Source organism: Belonocnema kinseyi, chromosome 7 (genome assembly GCF_010883055.1).
Source record: "Belonocnema kinseyi isolate 2016_QV_RU_SX_M_011 chromosome 7, B_treatae_v1, whole genome shotgun sequence".
Classification (NCBI taxonomy): domain Eukaryota; kingdom Metazoa; phylum Arthropoda; class Insecta; order Hymenoptera; family Cynipidae; genus Belonocnema; species Belonocnema kinseyi.
In genome coordinates this window covers 109,784,357-109,802,314 of record NC_046663.1, presented here as the reverse complement: position 1 = coordinate 109,802,314, position 17,958 = coordinate 109,784,357, and the positions used below count along the sequence as shown (strand labels likewise).

The 17,958-nt window shown below is 31.5% G+C and overlaps 1 protein-coding gene across 2 annotated transcripts in view; it reads right to left on the bottom strand.

The window, feature by feature from the left end:
* The window catches only part of LOC117177317, a 24,238-nt gene extending 7,668 nt beyond the window's left edge, over nucleotides 1–16,570 (bottom strand). Inside the window, exons 1-2 of one of the 2 annotated variants that reach the window (XM_033367929.1) lie at nucleotides 15,760–16,570; nucleotides 3,091–3,353 (exon numbers count right to left, since the gene is read on the bottom strand). In XM_033367929.1, coding sequence (XP_033223820.1) covers nucleotides 3,303–3,353; nucleotides 15,760–16,284 — 576 coding nt within the window. In that variant the 5' untranslated portion in view covers nucleotides 16,285–16,570 and the 3' untranslated portion in view covers nucleotides 3,091–3,302. Of the gene's footprint in view, nucleotides 1–3,090; nucleotides 3,354–15,759 lie in introns of those variants that run through there. The other variant, XM_033367930.1, reaches the window with a different exon arrangement.
* Nucleotides 16,571–17,958: the final 1,388 nt, after the last annotated feature.

Genomic DNA, 17,958 nt, shown 5'->3' with positions numbered 1-17,958 from the left:
TCTGTATATATAAATGAGAAAAAGTAGAAGGAGCTTTCTTTGTTTTGATTAAAAATCAAACAGTTTTACAACATTTTCTGTTACAATTCGAGCGTTTTTTGGCGACACCTTTCTTAGAGAAGGGTTTCAAAAATGTCTCTAAGAGTGTCCTATAAAATTTCAGTTTTGGCACCTGCCCTCGTATCCCCTGGAATCCTTCATATGTTATTATCTCTATAAAATGATGTTTTATTAGTATTCGTTTTTATCATTATTTCATTATTATTATTGTATGCATATTATCTTCCTACGGATTTGCGTATTCACGAGAACTGAAAATTAAAAAATAATACTGAAACATGGCATATTTTATTTCTGATTGCAACTCAACGTGAAATAAGATTAAATTAAGTTTAATAATTGAAGAAGGAACATCTAAAGTGAAATTTTTTCTAGAGAATTATTTTAATTGTTAGAAAATTCCTCAAAGCTCCATTCTGTGTCCGCCCCTATAATTATCGAAGGTTAATTTGGTTTTAATTTCATAGAGTAAAACACACTTGAGAAATCTCCAGTACAAAATTATGTAACTATTCATTCCAATGAATGATATACCGTCTAAACTTCATTTGCTTATCTGGAACTTGATGAATAGCATATTATTTGTATAATATTGTTTGAAAAGGGGTTTTGTTGTATTTGCTTAAAAAAGGCAACATGTTACTTTCTTAAAAATGCACACGAGATCATAATTTAAGAATGTTGTAATCTGTTAATTCCATCTTTTAATTTTTTTCATAATACTTCTTCCGAGTTTTATTAACCTAATATATTATTATCTTTATTCTATTGACTCAATCGAATATGATAATAGGTTGATGAAATTCTATTATTTTATTGCGTGACAATGATTTGGTTCGCTCAATGAAACTTTCACCTCATGGGCATAAAATGCATTCAATCAACGTAATTTTTCGTAAAAATTTTGAATCTATGATACTACATCTGTCTAATTACTCCTCAATAAAAATGACAAGCTCTTTCTTTTTTTCTCGGTAACGTTGCCGTTAAATCGCCGCGCATTCCGCGCGAAAGTTAGCACTACGAAGTCGACGGAAATTCTTACTGACTCGGGAACCTATGCTCATTAGCGAGAAATGGTGCAATTTTGCCATTCTCTCGGAGCAACAGACTTTACACACACGTAAGTGGTTCGTATCGTGTTCTTCGTGGCATCCAGCACATCTAGCTCTGCGACTCGCTGCCATTGCTCTAATATCCGAATGCGGATGAGCCTTGCGAAAATCTTATGCAATCTAGGTATGTTTAGCCGGCTGATCAACTCACTCTGCCTGTTGCTCAATTCTTCCACAAGCTCTTTTGGATAGTCGATATCTCAATTGGATGCGATGATTAGATCTCAGAGCCGGATTTAATCCAGAAGGTTCATCATACCTGTCAATTCAATAAATTACTCTTAATATGGCGTCAAGGATCAAGTTAAATTTTACACACCACATTGTGCCCTTGAAGTTTTTATTTTCAACTCAACTTTAAAGATGGTGTGATGCACTGCTTTAGATAGATTGAAAGTAAATATCAATAACATATCTTACATTTGCTTTATAGTTAGCGATTTAAAAGATCATCCTATATATATTACCGGTTTCTGCTTTATTTCGTGTGTTTATTCGCCTTGGAAATCTAAATTATCTTGCTTTCTTTCTATAAAAAATGTAGGAACTGAATAAAAAGGCTTATAATAATTCATAGTATATGTTCGAATTCTGATGTAGGAATCCGATTAAGCCTTCAGACGCCTGCAGGAATTTCAGTTTCCTTTGTGTTTTGCGAAACCTTGTATGTGAGAATCAAATTTCCAAGCATGGGAATGAGACTTTCAGAGACTTAAAAGAGTCTTACATATGTGGCTAAGATATACCTCAATCTGTTTTGGGAAAAATCCCAGGTTTTATAGTTTTAAGTGCGAAAGTAAAAAATGAAATTTCTGTGCGATTTGGATTAATTCTTGTGTTCCTAAACTGACTTCATATTTTTCTATCCGTTTCTATTGTGTTCTATCCACTTTGTCCTTCTTCAGTCGTTCTTGTTTCATTTTTGTTCACTAAGACACGAAATATTCTATTCTACAGAAAAAAAAAATTACATCTTATTCTATTCCCTGTTTATAGGGAAACTCTAATCTAAGAAACTTTGTCTTTGCGCTTGACTTCTTTTGTTTATGAACACATACATTATTGTATTGTGTAAACTTTTCTACAATCATCGTGCAAAAGGAAAATTGCTGGAAAACTCATTTTTTTGGTTTGTATGTAAATTTGGAATTTTACGAATGTGTTTTCATTAAAATTGTACTCTCTTTTAAATTATAGTAAGCAAATTATTTATTTAAATTTAGAAAGCAACATATGAGATAATAGATTTTTGGATTCCAATAAACTTTTATTTGATTAAAATAAAAGTTTCTGTGAAAGAATAAATTTTTTTCATTTTATTTCGAATCTAGAAGATACGTGCACTGGAGAATCTTTGAATTTTTACTACTTTTGCAATCGTTTTTTTAGCTTCTACGTAGTTACTTCAGGTTGAAATACTATTAAATTAGATCCAAATTTATAAAACTGGTTAAAGTTGGAATATGATAAAAGTGATTAAATAGGTTAGAAACGTATATCAGTATCAGTAACATTTATCTCTTATTTGTAATTTACAGTTACTGAAATGCTTTACCGATGTAAATTATTTTTAAAGAATAAATCAGTGGCTACAACTCATAGCATTTAAATTTTAGTATTTCATTCAATACGGGTAATGGCTATAAGTCAGTTAATGAAAAGTTCATGGAGTGAATATTACTTACCAAATTACATAAATTGCGAAGTATAAGCTTAATGGATATCCGCCTTCTCAAATTACATTATAAAGATTATAAAACAGATCTTTACTTCAATTAGCTCATCAGTAATTTATTAGTACCAAGTGTTAATTTCCAATGAAATCCCTGATTCAGGCAATATCTTTCTGTATTATTCTCAATTGAAATAATTTCCCACTGGGAAACGAAAATGATACTTATGGTGGCAAAGTGGGAAAGTGAATTTGGCGACATTGTATCTTGACTCACGTGACAATCGGTATGTTAGGAATCTATAGAGACGGAGGAAATTCGCAATGGAACTTTCGAAATATCTACTAGGGCAAGACCCGTGCTAATAATGTTTTGTCTCATTTTAAATGTGGTACGAAGTTGCCTGGCCGTTAAAATATATCTCGGCCTTTCGTTTTCACTGTACACAAACATTTTATACTTGTGAAGAGATCTTCCGTGAGTTGCGAGCAGATCGGTTTTCCACCTGCGGACGAGAAAAACAAATACAGTGTCTTAACGTAGAAACCAATCCGAATCGAAAAATAATCTTCCGTTTAGGATTTTGGTTATTCTATATTTCCTACACTGGAATAGTAAATTCTATTAAAATTAGTTATTTGATTATCAGGTCTGTAAATACTAAACACCTTCCACCTCTGAATTTTCACTTTAACCTTCTAATATTTGAAATTTAGACTATGTTCCCTCACCTCTAACCTCTGATCTTGTGACACCTAAACCCGGACTTCTGTCATCTGATCATATCTCAATTCATTGTAGTGGGAGAAACAATTAACACTTTTGGATCAAAATTTGACGCCTTGGAATTTAGTGTGTTGAGCTTAAAAAAAGAAAAAAAAGCGTAATCATTTAAGACAAAATTTGAAAGTGCTTTTGTTAAACATATAACGTGAATAGTTTTACGAGAAAGAAAGGTGTCTTCGAGTTCACACGTTTTCTTTAAGCGCATTCGAAATAATGAAATAATCTTCGTGTGATGATTAAGAAACATCGTTAAGGCGACATTATTACGCATTAAAAATGAACAGCTCAAGTAAATTGCTCGCTTAGAATAGTCTTAAACTTAAACTTAAGAAAAATAAGAGATAGGACTAAATGTAAGGACACTCTCAGAATCAGTCGAATCCATTAATAGCGATTTTTCAAATACATTTTAAATTAAATAGCGCAGCAAAATCATACGAAAAGATGCCACTTTCTGGAATAAATTATATCAAAATTGTTGTTACTTCAAATGTTTTGATTGAGGTTCTAATGAAATAATGCAAACTTGCACTTCATCCGACTGTTGGATACACACACATGTAAATTTGATATCTATATTTAATTAACAATAATACAGAATTTTATGAAATGAGGATAACATTTTAATTCTGATTTGAGAATAAGTCGTTTAACATGAAAATTAAAAATAAAATCTATTCTGAGTCCCAAATTATATTTAATTAATATAAATAATTTACTTAAACCAATGCTCTAGAGTATCAGTTCGTTTTAAGAAAAAGTTATTTAATAGGTACTAGAACCGTTATAATTGATTATTATAGTGACATTGGAAATGCCAGATCGTTATAAGACTTATAAGTTAAAAAGTTATAAACAATCCATACGGTTATAAATATCTAGTAGATAATGTGAATATTTGCATGAGAGAATTTCATTAAAAGATTATTTTTAATAAAAAATGATTTAATTTTTCAAATTCTTAAGGAACATGTTCAAATCTGCTAGTTCTCGACAAACTGATTAAGCTATTTTATTCTACGGACAAAATACATAGGTTTTATATAATTTTTAATTTCGAAAGATTATAAATATGGAGATTATTTCATTATATCTCTTTTCAAATTCAAATTATTGTACAATAATGATTATTTTGTTTTTAAATTATCACATTTTTGGTGTTTATAATGTTTGGAATTAACCCATTCCTAACGCTTTACTAAAGAAACTGTTCAAGTTTGTATATTCCTATTAAAATAAAAGATGTTGTGATCTATTCCATTTAAAAATTTTTTAAATAAAACATTTTTTTAAGTTGCCGAAATTGACACCATTTCTGCTTGGTGACACCTGAATAAATTTGGAAAGCGAAAAAAAACATTCATGTTATTAAGCCCAATCTTAATTTTAATTTCGATAGTTGCAATTAGAAAATAATTAATGTAAGTTTGTAGTATACGTAAATTTAGGTTTCTATTTATTTATAATTTAATAAAAACTTTTGAAAAGTAGATTACAGATTTTATGATTAATCTCAAGTTTTTAATTATCTTTCAGATTAAAATGATAGACCAAAATTTTCCGTGAATAACTGAATATATTTGCACGAACTTTTTTTTTCTTAAAATTCTGTAGGATTCATAAACTAAAACATATGAAGATACATAAGAATCATCCTCCAAGTATGCTGGGTCGACAGTCAAAGATCGTACGCATGGATTAACCGAGAGAGAAAGTAAAGTTACAGAATCCACGATTTAAACCTCAGAAGCTGGAAATGCCAAATAAAGAAGTAACATGATAAATTATAGGAAGATCGATTGTATTAAAAAATTTTAATTAATTTAAATCATTTATAAGATTATTGTTCAACGATAGATCGGAATTTATGGCTTTTGCAGATCATACTATGTAAATTTTTGACATACATACACACACATACATAAATACATGCATACATACATACATTCATACATAAATACATGGTCGGAAAAAGTGAAGTTCTCATTATGATATATAAGCGTAAATTCAAAACTATCTTCAATTTAAATTCATTTTTTATGTACGGAACAATAATTCTTTATTGAGTTCCAAATTGAATCAGGTATTGCAGATAAAATCTTAATAGATTAAAAAAATCGTTTATTTACGTAATAAGGTTTTACGTGTGTCTGATATCTGCAGTACTAAATACGTCTCTGTTTGTTTTGTATATGGTTTTTAATTATACGTATTCCTCAAGTGAAGTGTGTGATGTGATGCACGTAGAAGATTAAAGGTTGATGCGCATTTACAAAATTTATCTTATTTTTAACGAAGTATTTTAAAAATCGAAAGAAAACTCTAAAGATACATGAATTTTATAATGTTAATGTTTATAATAAACTTTATATCAAATAAATAACTAGGAATGAAACTCAAGTTTTACGTTTAATGAAAGAATACCCGACCGATAGTTTAAGACCTAAATTTATGAAACATTCTTAGTTTTTGTTAGTTGCACGAGTAATGTACGTAGCCATAAAGAATGTTAAAAAACGGACATTGGTGACGTTTCGGAAGCAAAGATCCTAATTTGTCGGAATAAAATTATACGCATGGAGACAGAAGCCGGCTTAATCCAAAAATCTTAGGCTCAGAAACCGGGACATTTTTAAAGTTAACATTTCGAAATTTTTACTAACATAAATTTTACATATTCAGTAAGCAAAAACGTAAAATGAACTTATTATTTTCGAATAGGCAGCGAATTGCTAATCCAGTATTTACAGAAATTCTATTACGATATTTTTTGTATAATTTAGTTTTACAATTTAAAGTGACAAGAATAATGAATTTATTGGCCCAAAAATTATTAAAAATCAATTACACATTCTGTTAAAAGGATTTGTTCGAAAACGCATTTTTTATTCTAGTAACCACCTATAGGTGCTGCCTATAAGAAATGAAATAGGATCCTATATAGGTTCCTATATAGAACCCTCTCTAATAAGGTACATAATGGTACCTAATTGTACGTATTTATGTGAACCTAATGGTACGTAAAGGTACGTATGTTTTCAAGTGCTCCTGAACGACCAAAAAACTTCTGCGCATTGTTGGTGCCATATAATACTACTGCGCATCTGGATAGGGTCCAATAGAAAAAACTATATAGTGGCCTATAAAAAAATCTATATAAGATCCTATGTCATTTCCTATAGGTGGCACCTACAGACGAAACATATAGGTTCCTATGTAGGATCCTGTATAGGATCTTATGTAGGTTCCTATATAGGAACCTGCATAGGAATTTTCAGTAGAGTACTTAACCCCCGTGCAGCTTAGTCTTTTAATTTTTGCAATTTTCTGACCTTTTGCAAGTAATACTATTTTTCCTAAGCTGTTTTTAGTGATTAAAGTGAAAAAATTAACATTTTTAATATACAATAATAGTGCCATCCTAACCTAAAACTTGAAAACTTTTCAATTTTTTTTTTTCAATAAGAAGTTTTTGTGATGTAACTAGTTTGGTTTTTATTCATCAATACAATTTATTTCATGTTATGTATAATTTATTATAAAAATAAACGCATTTAATTACTCCTTTATGGGGGGCGTAAAACAGTCTCTAAAAGTCGCTAAAAGTCGAATCCCTCTTGGCGCAAATTTCAAATTAGAATAAATATGCAACTTGCGTTCTTTTATTGTCATTGTTTATTGTTATGTCTTACTTGGTCTTGGAATAGAAAAACTGTGACAAATGATAAAAGGAAGTCGCCGTAAACTCTCTGATAATAATCGATTATAATTCTGCAATTAAAAAAAAAAATTGAAATTACGCTTTGCGTAGAATCGTATAAATAAGGTTAGCATTGTACAAGTTATTTGGCTTTATAGAAAACTAATATTAGTCGCATTCCCAGAAGCTAAAACGTCCTCCGAAAGGTAAACTCAGAAACCCTACGCAAATTTGCGATTGCTAGTGAAAAAATTACTATTTGAATATCTTGCGAGAGAAATGTAAATTGCTCATTGAAAAGAATTATATCTGTCGATCTTAGCAGACATATGAAAATCATCGTCCTTTAGATATCGAGACATAGAATAGAAGTTATTCTGCGCAACAGACGTCGAAATTGAATTGATACTAAATTCGACTTGTGCTGTGTAAAATACTTTCTATTTAATGTCTCGATTTCTAAAGGACGATGATTTTCATATGACTGCAAAGATCGACAGATTTAGTTCTTTTCAATGAGCAATTTACATTTCTCTAGCAAGATATTGAAATAATAATTTTCTCTCTAGCAATCGGAAATTTTTGTAGGGTTTCTGAGTGTACCTTTCGGAGGGTAATGCGCCACTTCTATGTGTGTTTTGCAGATTGCAACACTGAAAAAACGATATTCTGATTTTCAGAATTTCCCACTAAGGGCGCAGTCCCATGGATACATATGAGCAGAGTAGTAAATTTTCGGAGTAGGATATTCGACCAATCAGATGATTGCAGAGAATTTGCTGAAAAGTGTTCCGAAAGTGATGAGTTCGCCCCGCGCAGGGACTCGAGAATAGTTTAGCGCCTGCGTTCGCAATGTTTTCGAATATTTGAAAAATGCTTGACAAGTGAAAAAAATTGGTGGTTAAAATATTTTTCAAAATGTGTAATAACGACGGGATTTATTCTGAAGTAAGTATTGATATAATAAAATAAAACATTACTATGTTTTTGCAGATAATTTGTGCAAAGAAAGTGAATATGGGTTGTTATAAGCATATTTTAAAGGTATAACGGGTTAGCCAACCAACAAACACAATATTTTCCCAAAGAATTTTGAAGAAGTTCGATTTCTCTTTTCGACATGCAGGTTAGAATCTATGTGGTTGTTTTACAATAATTGTGAATTTTGAACATATATAATAACTAAACTGATATAATAATTATTGTTGCGTAGTATTTTTTCACGGAGAAAATATTATCGCATGAATTTCAATATATACCGTAATTCCTGCGCTATATATCGTAATTATCACATTATAATAGCGTAAAATCGTGATATCGTACATTGCAAGATTTTACATTATATTATTATTTTATTATATTATATATACAAGAGTTCAAGTAGTACCCAACAATGTTAGTGCATTATAATATCCTAAAAAGGTCCGGAACCTGCTTGTGCGTCATCATATTGCGCTTTATTTCAATACAGAGCTTTTGCGATATCATTTTGCGATATCTTTTTCTCCGTATTGTTACATGGTTTCAGGAATAAGAGCTTCGCTAAGATGACGCGAAGAATCGTGTTCATCTCGTTAAGCAGTACTAATTGCTCATTTGGATGGACCTAGTAGAGTGTGGTTAGCTTATGAGTTGTTTATGATGAGCAAATTAACGTATTAGAAAAAATTTGTTAAAATACACTTCGTACATTATTGATTCGGATCTTAATTAGATACTTATGTTAAGTTTTGTCAAATTTCACTTCTGTTTTGATTAGATTAAAATCATTTTTCATACATTTTTGAAGAAAGTCATTACTTCAGATGCGAGCATATATGTAAAAAAAGTTCATTAATATTTCATCTGTATGAATATTCAAGTTCTGAATACTAATTATTATTTCTATCCCCCTCTCACATGAAAATAAACTACAGGGTGGACACGCTGGGGCTTACATACATGGCGAGTTGAATGCTACCCGAATTGCATAACAGCAGGGCTGAACCCATTATACAGGGGTATTTTCATATTTCGCGCCCTTAAAGTTTCATTTGGATTGGCCATTCCGTCAAGTCCGTGCATCTTCGGATCAAGTTTATGATAGTTTCCATGGTTGCGTTCAAAACTTCAAACGAATACAAGTGTCAAAAGAATATAGGTTGTGTTATATAGTAATTACAAATAATAAAAGTGTTTAATTAATAATGAAGTGAGACATGTGAAGTGAGAAGTAAACGTAATTTTTTTTCTTTGCTAATACCATTATAGAATAGGTGCTCAGTGACAAATACTATAAAATAGTAATAATATTCTGCGCTTCCAGTGGGCGAAGAGTGAATGGTGTTTAACGCTTATTTTTACTACATAAAAAAAGGTATGTTATGAATAGACAGGATATGTTTTAAATAAAGTGAATGAAATATTACATGTGTAAACTTTAAATTGACATTGCCTATATTTACTGACAGCGACTAGGGCAAACAGGTGAATCTGAACATAACCGCTTGAGGTTTTGAACGCAACCATGGAAACTCTCATAAACTCAATCCGAAGATGCACGGACTTGGCCGAATGGCCGATCCGAATGCAACTTTAAAGGCGCGAAATATGAAAATACCCCTGTAAAATGGCTTGTCCCCTGCTATTGTGCAATTCGGGTAGCATTCAACTGGCCATGTATGTAAGCCCCAGCGTGTCCACCCTGCATATGAAACTATTTAAATGTGGGATTTTATTCAGGACAAAGCCCGTGGTCAATTTGAAAATTATATTTAAAACATTTTACATAATTCACAAGGAGAACTTCACGATAAATCATTATTCAGTTTTTTTTGGAATTCGCTCTATATCGAATGATTTTAATACACTTCTTTGCAAAAATTTCTTTGAATTTCATCATTCATTTTTTAGACGTAATTTTTTTAGGTTGTATAATCGTCCTGAAAAATTGGAGTGGTTGGAAAAGGGGATGGACTAGTCATCCTGAAAGTTGGGATGACTAGCCAAGTTTAAGAAAAATATTTTATTACTCATCCCGAATTTCTGGACGACAAGACATTTCGTATTTTTTAATATTGTCAAAATCTGATTTTTTATTACTGCCTTCGACTCAATTTTCTAAAACTGGTATTTCAGGAAAACAAATTTTTAATTAGTACTCGTGTCCAGCAAAAATCATTGTATACAAAATTCATATGATCTCTTATAGTTGACTGAGAAAAATGAAAAAATGTATAGCTGTATTTTATCATTTTTCCGCACGATTTAATAAATTCGAATTTCTATCATTTATTTCATGTTTAAGTTGAATACTTAATATTATTTAAGTAGGCGGGGTTAAACTATGAATATAGGTATATTTTATTGTAATCACTGAACTCAATAATAAAAATATCTCATTTGTCATCAGAAATCATTGCGAAGAACTTTTTTCCACTACCAGTCAACGGCTCCTTCATCGTAAAAATACTCTGCAAATATCATTCGAACTTCAGCAGGACTTTGCACGCGATACACTGTTTTCTCAACATTTGGCGGAAGATGAGAAGCAATGTCACTGATCCCTTCGGTTATTAATCTGCGATCTTCTGAACTCAACGTGCGATATGGCCTTTCATCTTCGGGGTTTATTTTTCCTAAGGCCTTGATGAAGTTATGTAGTGCCATTGCAGCTTTAGCGAGTTTTTTGCTGTATCAACTGAAGCAATAATTTTCCTTCCAAAAATCCTCTATCGCGCAGCTAAAATGCCGAAGGAATATTCAACAATTCGCCTAGCGCGACTCAGACGGTAATTAAAGACCTTTTGTTTGTTGTTTAAATCCGATATACGTGGATAGGGTGTCAAAAAGTTGTTACCCGCAGCGATTCTCTCATCTGCAACGAACACGTTCGGTGCAATCCTTCCATTTTCTCCTTTATTTTGATACAAAGAAACAAAAATGATAAACTGCTTTTAAACATAGTGGCGAATCTTAGTGAAAAAGTCCTATAATATTTCTGCTTTCCCATGAAATAATAATCCTATATGTCAAAAATCCAATCCTAAACTCGATCATATCGTAAATCGGTATTTGTTACATGAAGGCAAAATTTCCAAAAAACGTTGTTTTATTTTTTAAATTTTGAAGACACTTCTACAAAAAAGTAATCGCGTGATAAAATGTTTTCATCTCCGGATTTGTAAACTACGCAAAAAATCTATCGAAATGAAATATGGCTTTTTCAGAAAAATATTTGTTATGTCAACCGAGTTATACAATTTATTTAATTCAAGATACTACCCCGGTGCAAATATCGAGGTGAATTTATCCAATCACGTAGAAATCCACATGGAAATTTGGGGTGATGTCGAGTTGCGGAAATATCAAAGCAACACAGTGGGTAGCGACTCCCCCTGCATGTTATGCTCCATTTATCGCTCCCCACATCTCAACATTGACCGTCGAGCTGTCCTTCGGATTTCCTATAATTTTCCCTTCACATTTTACCCAGTAATTGTATTTTATGATGAAATGTATTTCTAAATTTTTCTAAATAATATTGGTAAATGATGAAATTTTAATAGTAAATAATTTTTTAATCTTGAGAAATATTGCTGTTCTTCTCATTTTGTTATCTCACTATGATTTTAAAACATTTTCACTTTTCAAGAGATGCGAACAATTAAATTATATGGACAAAAAACATAGAATATCTTCATTTATGAAGTCTATACAATGTAGGTACCGTTACAAAAATTATCGGTACCGATAAAAAAAAATGACCGACTCAATTAATAAGAATTGTTTATTTATATTCTAGTATTATGCCATTCACAATACATTCTTCCCAACAATTTTTAAACACGCCAACATGGAAAAAATGTCTGTCGTAGAGTTTTCTGGCAATCCTAATATTGCGAAGGGAAAATTTTAGGAAATATAAGTCCACCACTCGACGGCAAAAGTTGAGAAGCGGAGAAGCTAGTAGTATAAGTATTATGGAGGGGGATGTCACCACCCGCTGTGCTCCCTTCACATTTCCGCAACTCGACATCAGCCGGAAAATTGAAAACATCCATATGGAATGAACGGCATGTGACACTTATCCCATTCCTATTTTACCGACATTATTTTGTGTAGCCCGCTAATTCAAGATGAGATGATATATCAGAGTGAAAAATTGGAAAAATAAAGAAAATTAAGTAAGGAACGTTTAAAATTTTAAATACTAATCAATTGTTCCAGTTTCAACAAAAAATTGATACCTATTAATAATATAGTATACGGGGTACACGAAAATAAGAAATGACTTCCATTTTCATCTATATCTTAAGTGATTTTGCACGTGAAATTCCATGTGAATATTTTCACCTAAGTATCTTCAAATCACAATTTTTTTGTTTATAGGGTCGGTAATCCATTCGAATCGCCACAAAAACCAGTCATTTTACAAGTTTTGAACAAACAATTTAACGGTACCTTTCACAAATTCCCAAGTTTGGAAGAAATTTCCCTTATTTACAATTGACTCTATAATGAATAAGTCATCCCCTGAATTCCAAGACCAATCAATGTAGAGACTAAATAAAATATATTCTAACCTAGTGTTTCAGGCGGTGGGCTATACAGATCATTATTTTCCAGTCTTTTAAAAAACTCGCTGTCCCTTAAGACAGCACCATCGCTTCGACGACCTTCTCCCCCTACGTCTAAAATGAGAAAATTGCATTTCGCATCGCATACTGCCATCAAGTTTATGCTGAAGTCCTTCTTGTAATTGAAGAAAAGTAAACCACTCTTGTATGGAGCCTAGAATAATATACCATAACGAATTCAATCACGTTGTGCTCTAACTGGAGTGGTACAAAAACTATTTTTTCTACAATAGGATCTGTACAACTGGTTTCTCTGTTGTCAAAATGCCCCTTAATTTTTTTCCGAATTTAAAAATGATATTAAGAGGCTATTTTTATATCAATATCAAGAATTTGTATAGGATCCATTTTAGAAAAAAGCCTTCTTTATACTGCTCGGGAAATTTTCATAGTTTTAATGGTGGATACATATCGAGATAAAATAAAGATATGCTTAAAATGTTGACAGATCGTCAGGTGTGATCAACATTTGATAGAATTCGAGTATTACATTCTCATCAGAGAAGGTATTAGATTTGTTTGAAATTTGACCCCCCCCCCCCAGTTTTTGTCAAATGTCCACGTTTTGAGACGACCTGAATCTGAAAAACAGGTTTTTACGAATGTGTCTGTCTGTTTGTATGTCTGTATGCCTATATGTCTGTATGTCTGTACGATCTGTCTGTGAACACAATGACGTTTGAAAAAATTAATCTATAATATTTCCCTTTGGTACACTCGTTAAGTGTCCTAAACTAAAGGTCAAGTTCGTTAGCCAGCCATTTTGGATGAAAATTCAAAAAGTGCGCACATTTTGAATATTTTTGAGACCACTTTTTTAAAAATTCTCTGTACGTTTAATCATAGTATTCAAAAAATTGAACAATTTATCTCGATTACTTTTTTAGAAAAATCAAAAATTACTAGAGTTATAGCATTTTCAAAATCCAAAAAAACAAACTAAAATGAATAATTTAGGCCAAACAACGCATAATACGAAAAAAAGTCTCTAGAGAAAAACGTTGCTTTTTAAAAGCCCTATAAGATAATGATAACAACTTTTTCAATTTAGTCAAAAAGTTGAAAATGTCCAATTTGATCCTACATAAGATTGTGAAACCAGTTTTTTTCAAGATGTAAAAATTCTATGCACGGTTGTTTATAGTACTTCAAAACTTAAATAATTTATCCTTCTGACTTTTTTCTACGAAAAGAAAATTGTCAGAGTTAAAGCATTTTCAAAATAAAAAAAAAACTAAAATGAGAATTTTAAGCCAAACAACGAATGATGTGAAAAAAAGTCAGAAAAAGAAAAACTTTGCTTTTTGAAAGCCCTACAGGACTATAATAACAACTTCTTTAATTTGGTCGAAGAGTTGAACATGCCAAATTTGATCGTACCAAAAATAATGAAACATTCAAAAATTCCATTTTTTCGTCAAACTAAGCAAGATACGAAAAAAATGACAAAGCTAAAATTGCGCGCCCTGGAAACAACTAAAAATGTATAATGAATCACTTTTCGATATAAGCTACGAAAAAAAATGAAACAAAAATTGTTCATCCGAAGAAGAGCTATAATTTTTGATAGGACACGTAGTTTTTGCTTTAGTTGTAAAAAATAACATTTAAAATAAAAATATTAAATTTGTTTGAAAAAACGACACAAGGTATCAACTTAAATTACCAGACAAAAGTTGTTCGCCTAAAAAGATCAATAAATTTAGTATCAATCATTTTTCGATAGGACGAGTAGATTTTCTTTTAATTGCAAAACTTAAGAAAAAAATGCAAAAATTAACTTTTTGGGAAAAGCTCAGGAAAGACGAGAGAGGACATATGCTCCTATATAGGACCCTATATAGGTTCCTGTATTATACCATATGCAGATGCGCAGTAGTTTTTATTTAATCGTAAAAAAAGAACATTAAAAATAAAAAAAATTAGAAAAAGAAGGAAATAAGAATTAGTATGATTCAATTTTTATGCATATTATGAATTGTAATGATATACATTTATTGAAATGATACATTTTTAAGATCAGCTGATAATCCAAGTTAAAGCAAAATAAGAAACAAATACAGAAATAATCATAATAAACACAATTTGCTTTTTATTTTTCAATTTTTTAATAAGTAATCCCAGGCAGAGTTATATAAAAAATGTATTATAATTGATATAAAAGTGTTGTGTATAATGTAGAAAAGTTGACATGTTGGACAAAATCGAGTACGAAGCACGAGATGTGGGATGAGAATGTGTTCGTTAAAGCCAAAAGAGCTTTAACAAAAGAGAGTTCAAAATCACAAAGTTACAATTGTCGGTCCGTTCACCTTTGATTTTAAAAGGTCTGTGCCCGAATGCAGAAGAAATGCAAAGACCAAGTGCGGAGGGCGTTTGCCATCAGTCGCGTGCGTAGGTGCGCTCAAACTCTTGAGCTAAGCTCTTTTAACGAAAGAGAATTCACAATTACAAAATTAAAGTGGTGGATGTTTTGAGTCTTAATTTTAAAATGTTTGCGCAAGAATGTGCGAAAATATAAAGACCGAGCGCGTAGCGCGAGATAAATATATAATTGAGCGTGAAGCGCGAGAACCAACAGTCGCGCGCCCTAGGCGCGCACAAAGTTGCGATTAAATATAGTATATAATAATATAATATTTTCAATTAAAAATTTAAATTCCAATAAAAATTACGTACAACTTATTTTACGGAACTTCTCAAGATAAGAATGGTATATGTTTTATATGTAAATCGATTGACTGTTATATCTAAGGATAACACATGGTATATTTGAATTTTAGCAAGACAAAGTGACAGGTTCTTACTTGAATTTCCACCTGTTTGCCGTCTACTGCAGCCATACAATGATCAAAGTTCCACAGAGTTTCAAATTCGCCTATCTTTTTCTTCCAATTTTCTTCTGAAGGTTTAAAAAAGTATTCGTCATACAGTGCTTCGTAAATTTTCTGGCATGTTTCACGAATTATCTTGCTAATTGTATTTGGTGCAACAAGAAAAGCGAATGAAGGGGAAACTTGTGAATCTCCTGCTGCCAAGTACCGTAGAGTTATTTCTAACCTTGTTTTCGCTGAAATAGGCTCACGGATAACATTCTGTTTTTCAATGAACGGTTTCACGATAGCATACAGTATGTGAAAGTATTCAGGAAGAATGCGAAAATATGTGAAATATTTTTGCAGATCTTTCTCTTCCTGCCTCATCTCGGCCACTAAATTTTCACTGTCACCTTGCTGAAAACGTTTAGCAACGGCGAAAATCGGTCTGACCCAGAATCTTCTCGGAAAAGGAGAATTTTTTTCAATTTGTCGATGTTTCAATATTTCATACATTTTTCACAAAAGTATTAGCTTCCTCCTTGTTGGTTGTTGCTGCCACGCAAATTGGGCAATTTGTTTTCATTTTAAAATAAGCATTAGCTCTGTTCGCGATGCGCTTCTGAGATCCATTAACAAGCTGATTGTGAAAATCATTTAAATAAAGAAAGATGCATCTACATCTATAGAAGAAATGGCTCTAATATGGCAAATGTAAAGAAATTACGAGAAATAAGAATAATAAAAAAATTTTCACTTATATGTGGACCACAATTTAGTAGTAAGTATCAAGATATTGTTTGCGTCTTTGCGAAAACTTTGCCAACGCATACAACATAATTGATAAAAAAAATTGTGGGAACTTAAACTGCGATCATTTACGGCCTGATTAGCGATAGAGTTGACGCCTGGAATTTAACCCTGAATAATGTTTCAATTTCGTGACGCTATCAGATCGAACTTCTGAAAGGTCTGATTTACAGTCTGATTTAGGGTAGGATGTTTTAAATGCTGAATTTCAATTCATGGTTGTTCACAATATGACGTTATTTTATATTTGTAAACATTCGCTAATTAAATAAACTTTTTGCACTGTATAGTTTATAAATAATTTGATTTTAATCCAAAACAACGAGTATAATTATAGAAAGTCTTTTAAAGAACAAACTGAACCTATGATTATAAGATTGGATAAAAATTTTAACTTGTTAATAAGATTAAGAAAAAAGACGAATTTTTAATTATATCTACTATTTACGCAATAACCCACAGTCGCCCCCCCCCGCTCAGAATTGAATAAGTGCCTTTTTCAGCTTTTGAAATTAATTGTTAAATATGAAAGGAGGAACAATAAACATGAACAGTGGCAGTTATATGTCGACCTAGAGGTTATATATTTGTTGACATTGCTTTTAGATAATTATTTTAATATTGACTACGAGAACTTGCATTTTGCTGTTCTAAATTTTTTACATTCGGGACATAAACTTTACCTTCTTTCTTCTTTCGTGCGCCCTTTTCTTAGTAAACAGCACATGGAAAGTATTTCTATTCTGTTAATACGTAATCTGTATATTTCGAAAGCAGTCTATCCCATGGTTCATATTAGTGAAGTGCGGAAAAGAAATCATCCAATACGAATGCCTTTTCTTGTATACATTGATTTTTATTTTTCTTAAAATGGTGCGTTCTTGGCAGCCTCCTAATTGTCCGAATTTGTAAACCGTACAATGTACGCTCATGGGATTTTAGATCATTCGGGCAATTCAAGAAATTCAGAAAATTTAAAGATATTCAGAAATTGATAACATCAAGATAACTTAAGAAATTCAGAATATGCAAGGATTGAAGGCAATTCCGAAAAATGAAGGGTTTCTGAACATTAAAGGAATTGAGAGATTTTCACCAATTTAGAGAATTCTAAATGTTCAAGGAAATACGTAAATTCAGCATATTCAAGAAATTCATAAAATTCAAGAAAAACCTAGGATTTTTGGAAATTCACATATTTACAGAGATTCCAAAGCATTTAGAGGATGTATAGCATTCACGAAATTCACACGGTAAAAAAAATTGAGCTGTGACAGAGATATTATTCCTTATTATAGCCAAACATTAGGCTGAAAACGAACGAAGGAATTTAGAAAGATCCCTGAATCAGCGAAAATGAATATCCTTGACCATTTTCCA